Source organism: Paramormyrops kingsleyae, chromosome 1, assembly GCF_048594095.1.
Source record: "Paramormyrops kingsleyae isolate MSU_618 chromosome 1, PKINGS_0.4, whole genome shotgun sequence".
In the NCBI taxonomy this organism is placed as follows: Eukaryota; Metazoa; Chordata; class Actinopteri; order Osteoglossiformes; family Mormyridae; genus Paramormyrops; species Paramormyrops kingsleyae.
This window is the reverse complement of record NC_132797.1, coordinates 2,275,164-2,290,360: the sequence shown is the minus strand read 5'-3', so window position 1 is coordinate 2,290,360 and position 15,197 is coordinate 2,275,164. Positions and strand designations below refer to the sequence as shown.

Sequence of the window (15,197 nt, the reverse complement as noted above, 5' to 3'; positions counted from 1 at the left end):
CTCATAAGCTCTTACCCCACAGCAGATATCAGCCCTAGCGATATGTGACCCCTTGGGGAAATTAGCTTCATGTGAAATTCACTCTGCTATGATGCTATTATTTATATTTGTGTTTCTTATCTTTATTTTTCACTGTAGCTCTTTTATATATGCCACCACAGTTCAGTCCTCACCGCCAGGTCAACACACATATACAGTAGGGGAGGCCATACCAACAGGCTGACCTCCCCCCCGGGACATACCAATAAAGTACGGGGGTGACATGAAGACCCTGCACTTCAAAGGCAATAATAAAATGAACTGTTCTCATCATTTACTGTTCCCTTCACACAGTAAGGCTCCAGCCCTGTGACCCACTGTGCCTTAGGAGTGTCTCCCTCCATTTCTGGAAGCCCGTTTCTGTAACTGGGTATTTTGGGCTTAGCAGTGTTATAGTAGTGCCGATCCTGGCACTCGAACCTGAAACCTCCTGTCCATTGCCAGCCTCATTAGGTTCCTGGCCCATTCACTTCATTAGCATTAGTACCTTCTGCTAAAACATCTTGCTTTTAATTTACTTTTACAATAGTTATCCAGTTCTTTGTTGCATGCTGGTTCCATTAAATAGTAGCAGAATGAGCTGTTCTCGGGGTTCTGCTTTGGATACCTTTCAGTCATCTTTCAGTAGCTGGAGGACGGACACTGCCAGTTCTCCACACTCACAGCAGGGGGTGGCAACCGACACTGACCTCACTGGTACAAAGTATCGTGACTGTGACAGGGGCACCCGGCCAATCCAGTGCCATTCGCACGCGGGACACTGCAGTCATAGGTTCAGTTCACAGATGGGGAACCGCCCCCACACCGGTTATCAGGAACAGCAGCAGTCTGTGATGAAGCAGGCTTTAATATCATAAACAAACAGTGGTTCACCCATGATGGATACCAACATTTAATCACTGTCTGTGAAGTCCTGTGAGAGCACACTCAGTGCTAGGGCCAGGGCTTGAGGCCATTGCTTAGTCAGCCTCACACTTCCAGGATTGTGCTGCTGAAGTTCTCTCATGTGGAGTTAGTTTGCTCCACCAGCGTTCCCATTGGTTCCTTCTGGGTAGTCTGGGTTCTTCCCATGGTCCAAAGACATGCTGTTTATGTGAATTGGTGTCTGTACAATTTCTTTTAGCGTGTGGACCTGTGTCCTGTGATGGACTGACACCCTGTCCACCCTGTCACCTGTGGGTCTGTGTCCTGTGATGGACTGACACCCTGTCCACCCTGTCACCTGTGGGTCTGTGTCCTGTGATGGACTGACACCCTGTCCACCCTGTCACCTGTGGGTCTGTGTCCTGTGATGGACTGACACCCTGTCCACCCTGTCACCTGTGGGTCTGTGTCCTGTGATGGACTGACACCCTGTCCACCCTGTCACCTGTGGGTCTGTGTCCTGTGATGGACTGACACCCTGTCACCTGTAGGTCTTTGTCCTGTGATGGACTGACACCCTGTCCACCCTGTCACCTGTGGGTCTGTGTCCTGTGATGGACTGACACCCTGTCACCTGTGGGTCTGTGTCCTGTGATGGACTGACACCCTGTCCACCCTGTCACCTGTGGGTCTATGTCCTTTGATGGACTGACACCCTGTCCACCCTGTCACCTGTGGGTCTGTGTCCTGTGATGGACTGACACCCTGTCTTCTGGCCTGTGATTCCTGGAACAGGCTCCAGTTCACTATCTACATATTACTGATGTGAAAACATCCATCCATCCATCCATCGTTCTCTCCATCCATCCATCCATCCATCTTTGAACTGCTTATCAGGTACTGTGCTGCAGATGCATCAAAGTTCAAGTATCAAAGTTGTTTTTTAATCAAAGTTCAAAGTTTTTATTTCTCATATGCAGTCATACTTGTACAACATACAGTGAAATGCATGCTCTGCTAGATTCACCGACATTGCTATAAAAATAGAGAATATATTATATATTATACTAGGTAAAATACATCTGAAGCGTAAAGGGTGTAATAAAATATATGAAATATAAAAATATAAAATGCCAAAAAAGCAATAAGACAAAAACAACACAACACTGTGTAATTCGTGCAAATGCCCATGGCAGCAAGCAAAAATGCGAGAGACAGAGGGAGGGGGAGATGTACAAGGAGAGAGACAGAGGGAGGGGGAGATGTACAAGGAGAGAGACAGAGGAAGGGGGAGATGTACAAGGAGAGAGACAGAGGGAGGGGGAGATGTACAAGGAGAGAGACAGAGAGTTTGTGTGAAAGAGGGCAGCAGTCGATTCCATTATGTAGCTGTTGTTGAGAAATCTTATTGCTTGTGGAAAAAGTATTCTCCTCAAGCTTTATTCAAGGTGATTTAACTTGCACTTGTCCAGAGTGCGATTTTCTGTGATGAAAGCGAAGACCACAGTATTGATCAACAAGATATTTTGACAAACTTTCAACAGAAAACTTGTGTCTTTTGCACACAGACATATGGCCAGTGTGGTCAGGGGCATCAGAGGGGCCCTGGTAGATTCAGGGGGCCCAGCACTTTACCGAGCCCCTATCCAAGGGCACTGTAGGGGCACGGATACCCTGGCAGATTCAGGGGGGGGCCAGCACTTTACAGGGGCCCTACCCAGGGGTGCAGTAGGGGCACGGATACCCCGGCAGATTCGGGGGGCCCAGCACTTTACAGGGGACCTACCCAGGGGTGCAGTAGGGGCACGGATACCCCGGCAGATTCGGGGGGCCCAGCACTTTACAGGGGACCTACCCAGGGGTGCAGTAGGGGCACGGATACCCTGGCAGATTCGGGGGGCCCAGCACTTTACAGGGGCCCTACCCAGGGGTGCAGTAGGGGCACGGATACCCCGGCAGAGTCAGGGGGCCCAGCACTTTACTGGGGCCCTACCTAGTGTTGTCCTGGACCCAGAATCCCATACCCCAGTATGCGGTGTTTCCATGCTCTGTCCCATGCTAATCAGGTGGCCTCCCTCAGTCCACAGATACGCTGCTGGGTGAATCGGCGTCTTTAAGCAGTTTGTATTGTTTGGCTGTCCCATTTACTTGTATTGTTTTTCCTGTGACTATGTAATAACATTGTTTTCATAGGGCTCAGAGAATATACACTGACTGTAATTTTTATTGTTGTTGTTGGGACAAAACAATTATAATGCTGATATTCAACCTTGACAATCATATCTAGGATAACTCGATTGCAAATATGCATCATATTAAATAAAACTTCATATTGTGGGCAAGAAATAGCTAGCTACTATAAAATAATCTGCTGTACTGAGAGGCACATATCATTACTTCCAGCTGCCATAAAAATATATGACGCATCTTATAGCGTTTTTCTTACACAGTAACCCCGATATCAGGCCGTTTAAGTAAATTGATCATATTACACAAAGTAGAGAAATCTACCCTGGTTGCCTTCAGCTAAATTTATCGCGCATAACTGCGTCATTAAATACAACACTAAGCCTATACAATAAGTAAGACTGGCACCTCTTTAATTCTGGAAGGTTTTATGCTAAATAAATGCCTACAACTTCTAGTTATGTGTGTATAGTGCGCCAGGTGTACGTTGCCATAAAACGGGTTTCTGGTCAAATAAGTGGAATATTTCTATATTACTCATATATCGGTCGTCCTGCAGTTTTACTGAGCGGCTCCTTTGCTGCCAAACATCATACGCGACAAATTATAACGTCGGACGAGATTAGAAAAACTGAAATGCCATTTCTATGTTTCGCAGGCATCTCTCCTCGTTCTGATGGTTTCGTGCCGGACGAACTGGACTCCCGTGATCGTCGCTCCGCAAATTATGTCCACATGTCCGGCACCGAGCGAGCAAACTGAGACGGGGCTGGAGGCAGGATCTCAGAGAAGCTGTTGCTTATGCATCTGTCCAAAACGCAGTTTATCTGGGGACGTTTTGGATCTGCCGGATAGCTGGTGTGATTTGAATTTGAAGGGGTCTTCGGAGGGGATGGGAGATTCCCGTCATGTGCGGGTTGTTCGTGACATCAGCTGCACTGGGAATAGCGCTATCCATCACTGCCGGGGTTACTTACAAATGTATACATCCCCACTGAAGGCGTGACACGGGGCCAAACAGTCCAGAAAACACACTTCGGTAAGTTTCGTACGCATCTCTCAATTAAAATTGCGCGCAGTCAGTAAGCGCTGTAGTTCTGTGTTTTCAACTGGCCCAGAAGTGGGCTGCAATACTTAATTAGGGCTGTTATGCCCTTATGTATTTGTTATATACCATATTCTCACAAAACATTTTCGCTAAAAGTTGCATTGACGTTTTTCTTTTCTCTTAATCTGGCATCACGAAGTAGCATATCGGCTGGAAATATTTCTCCGCCGAAGCATATTTAGTTGTTTCATTAAAACGTATAATGTTTTAATATGCAACACCACGGATGATTCTAAATAACATGACTGGAGGAACTCTTGACGACGTTTATTACGGGCATGGTGCCATCATTACTGAAATATTATTGCAACTGTTGTGTATGGGGTTTATGTGTATTTGTAGGTACTGAACAGAAAGTATAGGCAATGAAATGTCTCTATCCTCAATACTGTAGCTTTCATGGTTCTCTCTATATCTTAGTTATGTTTGTTAATTTTTTTATTGATTTTAGGGGCGAAGTCTAAGTATTCTATTACGCATTAAGGTGTTACACAGCATGATGTTTATCTGAGCATACCCACCCGCTCGCTGGCGGTCAGGAACGGGGGGCTGTCACTTCTGTCCTTCGGTGCTCCAGCCTTCCTGTGATCACGAACCAAAAGGCATATCGTAATTTTACACACGTGATGCTTTAGTTTTAAAATAACTCGAGTATATGAATGAAGTCTCGTTTTCGGAAGACGTGCTGCAAAGCTATTTGTGTGCGTTTTTATCTTCGTATTTCCACGCCGACTGAATGATTCTTATCCGAGAGGTTGGTTCTGCTATTTATTTTAAAAGAGAAATAAAAATTTCAGCTTTAGCATTAAAATAGTTGTACTGTAATTATGGTCCTCATTAGGATAACGTTAAGCTCCCAAATACCGTTTTGCTTACGTCCTTGCTTACGTGTGTCTGTACAGTGTGCTTTCTTTCCTGAGCATGTTGTCCATTTACCTTCCCTTGTTGTTTGGAATGAACAATGGAATTGCACAAAGCTTCTGCTGACATTTCCAAATCCCAGCATCCAGCAGCTGAAGGTCAGAGTGGTAAGTCTCTATAGTGATGGAGCAAAATATGACATATCCTATAGCAGGTTTAGTCTAAAAAGGGTGTAGAGAACCCAAAATTGGGTGATGTTTGGTCAGGTGGGTAATGTAGGGGGCTCCTCTCCCATTCATGGGTCTGGTGTAGCATCCTGTTGCATGGGTGCCTACAGGGTCACATGTATGGTGATTGAATCTTGGGAGCCGGCTCACATTAATCTTGGGATTAGTGTTACATGAATCTTGGGAGCCAGCTTACATGAATCTTGAGACTAAGTTTACATGAATCTTGGGAGCCGGCTCACATGAATTTTGGGATTAGTCTTACATGAATCTTGGGAGCCGGCTCACATGAATCTTGGGATAGGGTTACATTAATCTTGGGAGTCGACTTACATAAATCTTGTGATTAGTCTTACGTGAATCTTGGGCGTCGGCTAACATGAATCTTGGGCGCCGGCTCACATGAATCTTGGGATTAGGTTTACATGAATCTTGGGAACCGGCTCACATGAATCTTGGGATTAGGGTTACTCCTGGAGCCGACACCTTATCGTGGTGGAGGGGTTTGCGTGTTCCAGTGATCCCAGGAGCTAAGTTGCCCGGGGCTTTATGCCCCTGGTAGGGTCACCCAAGGCAAACAGGTGATGAGGAACCAGACGAAGTTCGGCTCAAAAGACCCCATATGATGAGAAAAATATTTGAAACACGTTTTCCCTTGCCCGGACGCGGGTCACCGGGGCCCCCCCCTGGAGCCAGGCCTGGGGGTGGGGCTCGATGGCGAGCGCCATGTTCCACGCCTCCATTGTGGAGGCGGCCGACCGGAGCTGTGGCCGTAAGGTAGTCGGTGCCTGTCGCGGCGGCAATCCGCGAACCCACTGGTGGACACCAGTGGTGAGGGATGCCGTCAGGCTGAAGAAGAAGTCCTATCGGGCCTATTTAGCCTGTGGGACTCCAGAGGCAGCTGACGGGTACCGGCAGGCCAGGCGGGATGCGGCTTCGGCGGTCACTGAGGCAAAAACTCGGGTTTGGGAGGAGTTTGGCGAGGCCATGGAAAACGACTTCCGGGCGGCTTCGAGGCGATTCTGGTCCACCATCCGGCGGCTCCGGGTGGGAAAGCGGTGCAACATCAACACTGTTTATGGTGGGGATGGGGTGCTGCTGACCTCAACCCAGGACGTTTTGGGTCGGTGGAAGGAGTACTTCGAAGACCTCCTCAATCCCACCAACACGCCTTCCGATGTGGAAGCAGAGTATGGGGACTTGGGTGTGGACTCCCCTATCTCGGGCCAGGGCGTTGAGGGTGTCCGGTTTGGTGACCTCAGGATTAGGTCTCTGCTTTTTGCAGATGATGTGGTCCTGTTGGCCTCATCGGACCGTGACCTTCAGCTCTCGCTGGGACAGTTCGCAGCCGAGTGTGAAGCGGCTGGGATGAGAATCAGCACCTCCAAATCCGAGACCATTGTCCTCAGCCGGAAAAGGGTAGAATGCTCTCTCCGGGTCGGGGATGGGATCCTTCCCCAAGTGGAGGAGTTTAAGTATCTCGGGGTCTTGTTCACGAGTGGGGGGACGATGGAGCAGGAGGTCGACAGGCGGATCAGTGCGGCGTCCGCAGTGATGCGGGCGCTGCATCGGTCTGTCATGGTGAAGAAGGAGCTGAGCCAAAAGGTGAAGCTCTCGATTTACCAGTCGATCTACGTTCCTACCCTCACCTATGGTCACGAGCTGTGGGTAGTGACCGAAAGAACGAGATCGCGAGTGCAAGCGGCCGAAATGAGTTTCCTCTGCAGGGTGGCTGGGCTCTCCCTTAGAGATAGGGTGAGGAGCTCGGTCATTCGGGAGGGACTCAGAGTAGAGCCGCTGCTCCTCCGCATTGAGAGGAGTCAGATGAGGTGGCTCGGGCATCTGATTAGGATGCCTCCTGGACGCCTCTCTGGTGAGGTATTCCGGGCATGTCCCACTGGGAGGAGGCCCCGGGGAAGACCCAGGACACGTTGGAGGGACTATGTCTCTCGGCTGGCCTGGGAACGCCTCGGGATTCCCCCAGAGGAGCTGGATGAAGTGGCCGGGGAGAGGGAAGTCTGGGTTTCCCTGCTGAGACTGCTGCCCCCGCGACCCGACCTCGGATAAGCAGGAGAAAATGGATGGATGGATGAATCTTGGGATTACGCTTACATGAATCTTGGGATTAGGTTTACATGAATCTTGGGAGTCGGCTCACATGAGTCTTGTGATTAGGCTTACGTGAATCTTGGGCACCAGCTAACATGAATCTTGGGCGCCGGCTCACCTGAATCTCGGGAGTTAGCTCATATGAATCTTGGGAGCCGGCTCACATGAATCTTGGGAGCCAACTGACATGAATCTTGGGATTAGCCTTACATGAATCTCGGAAGCTGGCTCACATGAATCTCAGGAGCCGGCTCATGTGAATCTCGGGAGCCGGCTCACGTGAATCTCGGGAGCCGGCTCACATGAATCTTGGGAGCCAACTGACATGAATCTTGGGATTAGCCTTACATGAATCTCGGGAGCTAGCTCACATGAATCTCGGGAGCTGGCTCACATGAATCCTGGGATTAGTCTTACATGAATCTTGGGAGCCGGCTCACATGATTCATGTAAAACTAATCCCAAGATTCATGTAAGATAGATCCTGAAATACACTTGGATTTCTAGTTTTTATTTTCTGGTCTTTTTATCTGTCACTTTAAAGTTTTTGTTGAATGTATATTACCTCTACTGGTGTTCCTGCAACTTGCCAGGCTGTGGTAAATATGATTCTTCTGAAATTGGCTATGAGGATATTATTTCTTTTGAAAACTGTATGTATGGGGCATTCTTGGGTAGCTGGATGTCTAAACAGAATTTCAGAAAACTTGTGACCATTTTGTGGGGCAAGGGTCACATGTGCTTCCTATGTTCCTGCAGCAGCTCACGCATCCATGCCAAGAAATTTGATCCAGGAGTCCCAGCCCAGGAGAATCCATTGTACCTTTGGAGGATGGATAGGGGGTCTGGAGAAAACCACATCTCTCCTTTGCAAGGACATAACCACTGCTGCCCCAATTTCAAGGTATGGTGACACAAAAAAAGGAAGAAAATAAAAAAAAATGTAAAGTTTCAAAAACTCTAGAGCAGAGAAACAGAATCCAAAACAGCATAAACTAAGAAGAAATGTTTTTAAGAATATCTGAGGTGACTTTAAGGAACTTCACTCCTTTAAAATATCGGTGACACGTTTACAGCAATCTCCATTCAGTCTTTCTCCCAGTGACTTCAGTTAGTCATGGGACTTGGCTAAGTTATATTTGCTTTAACGTGTCTGTTCTGTAACTCATTCCCGTTCAATTCTACCACCCCAATCAACATCTGCAAAGACCTCGCCTGTGCGTGGGATCCACAGGGTACCAGTTTCATTTAGTCTAAATACTTCATGCTTCTTAAGACTATCATGTCTTTGAGTTTTCTTAAGTTTATGGGATGTGCTTAAATGACACCCTAACTCAAATTCAGGCAAACCCAGGTAATTTTTATTTTTAACCAAATTGGATAAACTTTCCTTAACCAGACTAGCTAACAGGCCAGACCTAAACAGACTTAAAATTAAATTTGTCAGTTTACTGGAGAGTGTAATATGTTTTCCACTTATCAAATGTAGCAGCAAAAAAAAATAATAAATGAACATAATTGTCAATCATGAATCATATATTTATTAACTATGCAGAACATTAGTAGCATGAAGCAAATGTAATTACAGACATTTAAATATGCCTAAAGACACAACCAGCCTGCCATCAATGGTTTAAAGTGATCTGAAAACTTTATCTGTCAGTATTTTTATCCTGGTTACGGTGTCGAGAGTAGCATTTTAAGCAAACGCACATTTGGAAAGGCATCTTTCTGGTCAAATATGTTCCCTTTCACACACAGGCCCATGAAACTCCCTCAGTGCTGAATATATTCAGTCTTAGCTGTGTTTACTTGTAATGTGTTAGAATCAATCACAGAAAAATAAGGGATTAGCGGTATTGGTGGAGTGTAGCGGAAACGTAACAGTAACATTGCAGGAGATGGTCAGTTTACCTTCACAAAGGCACTTGCACTTTAACATTAAAACATTGTCACATGCTTATGTATGTGTATATGTATGTGTGTGTATGTATTTTTTCACATTATCAGTATTTTAGTGAGATTGTTTTAGATTGCCGTAGATTGTCAGTATATTGTCTGTAGATTTTTAACATTGTAGCCTGTGTGTGTCGATGAAATTTCTGTTCATTTTATTGTTCACGTTTGCCTTGAATCGCCCCTCTGGGGAAAAATACAGTAGTTTGAATTTGAATTAAACTGAATTGAATTGAATGCAGTTACTTCAAACTTTCAGAAAGTGAGAGATGAAAAACTTAGTACAGTACAGTACTGTATTTCTTCTTGTATGAGGGAGCAGCCTATTAATGAGTTTGGCTGATTATCTTTGACTGACATTAAATCCAGCTTCCTCCTCACGTTTATTAAGATAAAAGTCACATGGATGGTTATGGTATGGCGATTGTAACAAGGACTACTCTGTTTTACCATGTGATCTCAACCATTTTTTGGAACCTTCAAAATCCTGAGTTGCATATTTCATGATCTCAAGATATGCAGCTACTGTAGTAGCTGACTTTTGGTATTTATCTTGTGGTCATATAAGAAAATGGTTTGCTGTGGTTTTTGCTTGATTTTGCAGTAATGTCTGGTAAGCTCTGTTAATTCAATGCCATGCTAATTAGATACAGTTTAACATGGCTTGAATGATGCTTGCAGTAGTGGTCTAAGTCAGGTCTAAGTGTCCACTTAAGAAGCTGGCAGGGGGGAACCACAGATGGCTGTGTACAGATCTATTTCATGAGATAAGATAGATAAATTGCGTCCAGCATCCAGAGAGAAACCACCAGTGACTCAGAGACATGAGATACTGCAACATCACAACACTATTCTTCCAACTGCACTGTGAACTGGGATTTGGTGGCATGTGACCAATGGGGTTACACAAGCTATGCTCCAGGGACTCTTGCATCAATGCCAAGGAATTTCATCGAGGAAACACTCCCCAATCTGTGGAGGACTGGCACATTTCCGTTGGCTGCAGATTTCAGCCTGGGTGAATTTCATGTAGTAGTTGAATCAAGCTAAACTCCAGAATGAACTTGTCTAAACTGACATTCTGGTAGAGATCTCTCACCATAAATGTCATCTTTTTTTTTTTTAATCTGTGGTTTTGGTTTTATATCCAGTGGCTATTTTCTGTAATGAGACTATTATTGGACACCAGAATGGCCGCTAGATCACTATAGTGAAAGGTTGTCTGGTACAAAGCTGAGACACAGGGAGGTTGTTCATGGCCATGAGCTCCTCTCCCTTCACCAAACTGGAGATGCTTGCTGACGGCAGGATACAGAACCCGGCCTGTCTTCTGAAGCTTAGCAGAAGTCCTCCCTGTACGCCAGCTCAGCAGAGCAGCTCAGCCTACGTGACACAGCAGAGAAGCCTGTCTGATTAGTCTTCTCCACATAACTCCCAGGCGAGCCAATGTGCAGCATGTGTCAGAGATAGTGCCTCCACCCCCTAACAAACATGACACTCTGTCTGTGCTTAACCCAAGAAGGTGGGGGAGGAAGTAGCCTGGACAAGGTTTTCTCAGCTTCTGCAATCATATGAACATGGTCCACTAATAGGGGCGGAGATATGAATCCACACGGCTCTCAGGCCTTGTCATCCTCCATCCTGGAGGACTGTGCTGCTTCCTCAGAAACTTCGGTGGTTTCCAAGCTGTTGAATGCATTGTGCATTGTATCCATGGTGATTTCTCTCAGAACTTCCATGTTACAGCGTGGTGGAAAGACAATCCAGAAAGTGTCTCTCAGGCTCTCAATAAAAAACAACAGAATTCTACATGAAACCAGAAATGATGGATTCATATGATCTTGCTCTTTCACTCCCACCTTTTATGCACTCCATCTATGTGCGCATCCATGTAATAATGTGCTTGCACCAGGATCACATGTAACTTATTTTGGAATTCACCCGGAAACAACAAATGCTATTTTATGATTGGCTGGTAGGTGGCTATTAACTCTGTATAAGTCGGGACAGCTATGAACTCGGCGGAAAACTTCACTCCGTGTGCCTGAGCCTCGTCCATTAATTCTGCATAATGGGACGCCTTGGTGGCCGGTATCCCTTACTTCTCAGCGTGAGAAACACAAGGAACGGCCTGTGAGCGTGTGAACTAGTTGAAATTTGTGTGTCTCCCAGCCAATGCATGAGACCTGAGAGCCCTGTTAATGTGACTACATTTGTATTACAAGCTGTCACTCGACATCAGGCATCACCTTCACACTGCATTATGGGATACAATGCCTGTATGCTACAATTTGCAGTGCATCATGGATATCTACCGTTGAGAGTTAAAACAGCATTACAAAATGGCGGACACAGGATATAAGCTACTCTTTGGGTAATAGGTAGTGTTTTCTATCTCAGCCTAGGGATACCTTTGCCTTCTGATGAGGCCACTGACCTGATGAGAACTACCAATGGGGGCCATCAGATGCCAGAAACTTCCAGTGAGAAGCACAGAAAACAGCAAGCCGGCAAATGCGGTGGTAATGAGAAAGCGTGCACCCGGTGGCAGGGCTACGGCTCAGTGTGAGGGGGGGCTTGGCTGACTCACCTCCGGCACTGACAGTGAGGGCCATAGCAGAAGCTACAGGGGGGAAAAGGCCAAAGGGAGTAATGTCACAGTGAAGCAGTGCTTCCATTTCAGTTACCGCCATCGGAGGAATAACTTCATTTTCACATGGGTCCGTTTAGTTCATCCATCCATCCATCCATTCATTTGTAGATCTGTTTTCCAACTGCTTATTCAATATAAAGTTGTAGATAATCTGTTTAGTATTAATTGGTAGGAATATGTAACGAAATGTATTAAAAGCTACATAATTTTCATGAATAGACATGGCTGAAATTTCAGTAATTCTGCTGTGATTCGGTAGTCCTGGTGCGTTGCCCCTGTGCCCAAACTTGCTGCCTGGGTCTATGGGTCACTGGTGCCGGGCAGTGGGACGTCTTTCACCGGCTAAAAGTGCCTGTTGTTCCTGCTGTTTTGGACTCATGTTTTTATGTTGAGGTGGTTAAGTTTCCATAGCTGGAGGCTAAACCATGGTTAATGAAGGTCTGCTGTTGAAGAGCATTATATAAATATTTTGACATCTTCTGGTGGATACAGAGCATTTTGGGCAAAAAATTATGGTAATTTTGGAAATAGTACACATAAAAAAATCACAGCTCTCATAGGTGCTCTGCTGCTCTGGTTTTTACCTGTCATGGCTTTATAAAACTTAACGGTTTTCGTAATACAACATACAAACTCACAAAACACTGTATGTAACTCAGTATGATTCATTTCAGTTCCTCCCTCCTCAGACAGACCACGCCCCTCCCCCATCTTTTCTCACACACCTGTATCAGCCCAGGATGTGATCACATGGGTGCCTGGGACAGCTTTTCATGTGACATTTCATAACCGGAATTTGAGTGATGGCTATCGAGAGTGCAGGCAATAATCGAACAATACGGCATTTTCAGGGACCGCGGAATTGTGGCAAGTCCATGGCAGTCCAGTCTGTTTCACAGTGAGCCTACCTCCAGCACATGAAAAACATCTAAATTACATTGCATTACATCATAGTAATTCCAGAATATAATCTATGACATCTATGAGATATTATAGTTGCAGGGTTGCATGTTGAAAGTACTCAGATTGACAAATACAGCTGCTTGAAAAGCTCCCACTCTCCTTCCAGATCGTCGGGTAGTGCTCTTACACGTCACGGTGAGACTGCGTGCGAAGCATCGGCAAGTTCGGGGGCAGGGCAGCAGTCAGGTCTGCATCGTCGTGCTGAGGAACCTCCTCCGTCAACGGAGTCGTGGGGGTCTGAGCATGGATCCCTGACCTACATAGGCACAGCGGACGTCGCTGCAGGGAAGCGTCTGTACAAACACCCGTTTTGTTTCTGTGCATCCAGTAGCTGTGCCACGGCCTTTTACCACAGATAATGGATTGCGTTTTTGGCAGCTGAGAATCTGTGACGTCCATCCAAACTTTACCCGTTTCCCAGACCCATTCAGTGAATCTCCGATTGTCTGTTTTGCTGTTTTCTCAAGGCATAACATTTACATCATTTATAGATGTTGTTTTCTTCACATTATGGTTCTCAGGGCTTTGGCCAAGGGGAACAAGCTTTTTACAAAATGGGTTTAAAAGACTCGTGTTTAGGAACTAATGCTGCAGACATGCCTATCCCGTGTGAGCCAACAGCTGCATTTGATTATATAGTTTCTAAGTCATTGTTTTTTAAATTCAAAGTGCCATGCAATTTCTGTCCTTCATATTATACAGCTAGGTATTTTATTTTGTGCGCGCCAGGTTAATTGACTTTCGGAACAGAATCTGACTTCATTGTTAGCCATTGTCTTGTTAGCCAGGTGAATCGAACTCAAGGAAAACTGGGTTTTAATAAAGAAAGCCTTTCATTAAATTGCCAGGTGTACATGTGTCGTATCTTTGTTAATTGTCTTGAAAAAGGTACACTAACATAATGTAAGTTGCTTTGAAATAGAGAGAATTAGATTTCTGTTGACGAAACAGAAAATTTTTGATAAAGCATTAACAATTTTTAAACACTAAATATGCACTACATTCCCAGTGTCTGCATCTGAATTATAAAATATTGCGTCTAAAAATCACTTTATTCTCTAGTTCTAATAATACTTTCAGCCTGCTTTTGATTTTTTATAAAGACTTGACAATTTAAATGTAGTTGAGAAAACAAGATGAGTTTATTTTCATTCTTATCATAGAGTCGTTTTTTTTTTTTTACGATGGGGAAAATTTTGTTGCCCTTATACTCTGTGGATGGTCCCTTTGACAGGGTCTCCAGCTGGCTCAGAACAAGGAGCCCACCTGGCTTGTCCTATTACCACCCTCACAATGTCAGGCATGCCCACTTGTTCATTTGGCTGTTTCAGTTCCCTGGCCTTGTGCGGCTTGATGTGATGGGGATGTGACATTAAGCTGCCCTGTCCTCCCGCAGTATCTCCAAACAGCATCAAACTGTGGTCTGTCTATAAATACAACCCTTCTCGGTTTCTCCTTTCTTCTGTTTAGACATTTCTGACAGCCTTGGGCTTTGCCTATTTCGCCAAGACGCTGTCCGGCAGCTATATGAAGAGCACGGTGACTCAACTGGAGCGCCGCTTTGATGTCCCCAGTTACCTGATAGGGGTTATTGATGGCAGCTTTGAGATGGGTGAGTACAGCCTCCTCATCTCTCACTATCACTCACAGCCTCCTCATCTCTCACTCTCACTCACAGCCTCTGCATCTCTCACTATCACTCAAAGCCTCCCCATCTCTCACTCTCACTCACAGCCCCTGCATCTCTCACTATCACTCAAAGCCTCCCCATCTCTCACTCTCACTCACTGCCTCTGCATCTCTCACTATCACTCAAAGCCTCCCCATCTCTCACTCTCACTCACTGCCTCTGCATCTCTCACTCTCACTCACAGCCTCTGCATCTCTCACTCACAGCCTCTGCATCTATCACTATCACTCAAAGCCTCCCCATCTCTCACTCACTGCCTCTGCATCTCTCACTCACAGCCTCCTTGTGTCACTCTCACTCACAGCCTCCGCATCTGTCACTCTCACTGACAGCCTTTGCATCTCTCACTATCACTCAAAGCCTCCACATCTCTCACTCTTACTCACTACCTCCGCATCTGTCACTCAATGCCTCCGCATCTCTCACTCTCACTCACTGCCTCTGCATCTCTCAGTATCACTCAAAGCCTCCGCATCTCACAATCATTCACTGCCTTCACATCTCTCACTCACAGCATCTGCATCTCTCACTCTCACTCAC

At 45.8% G+C, this 15,197-nt stretch overlaps 1 protein-coding gene across 3 annotated transcripts in view; it reads left to right on the top strand.

The window, feature by feature from the left end:
* Nucleotides 1–1,715: 1,715 nt before the first annotated feature.
* Nucleotides 1,716–15,197, top strand: part of LOC111851215 (solute carrier organic anion transporter family member 1C1-like) — a 26,450-nt gene continuing 12,968 nt past the window's right edge. The window contains exons 1-5 of one of the 3 annotated variants that reach the window (XM_023825916.2): nucleotides 1,716–1,800; nucleotides 3,749–4,129; nucleotides 4,341–4,952; nucleotides 8,155–8,299; nucleotides 14,438–14,579. In XM_023825916.2, coding sequence (XP_023681684.1) covers nucleotides 8,228–8,299; nucleotides 14,438–14,579 — 214 coding nt within the window. In that variant the 5' untranslated portion in view covers nucleotides 1,716–1,800; nucleotides 3,749–4,129; nucleotides 4,341–4,952; nucleotides 8,155–8,227. The other 2 variants (XM_023825915.2, XM_023825911.2) reach the window with 2 other exon arrangements.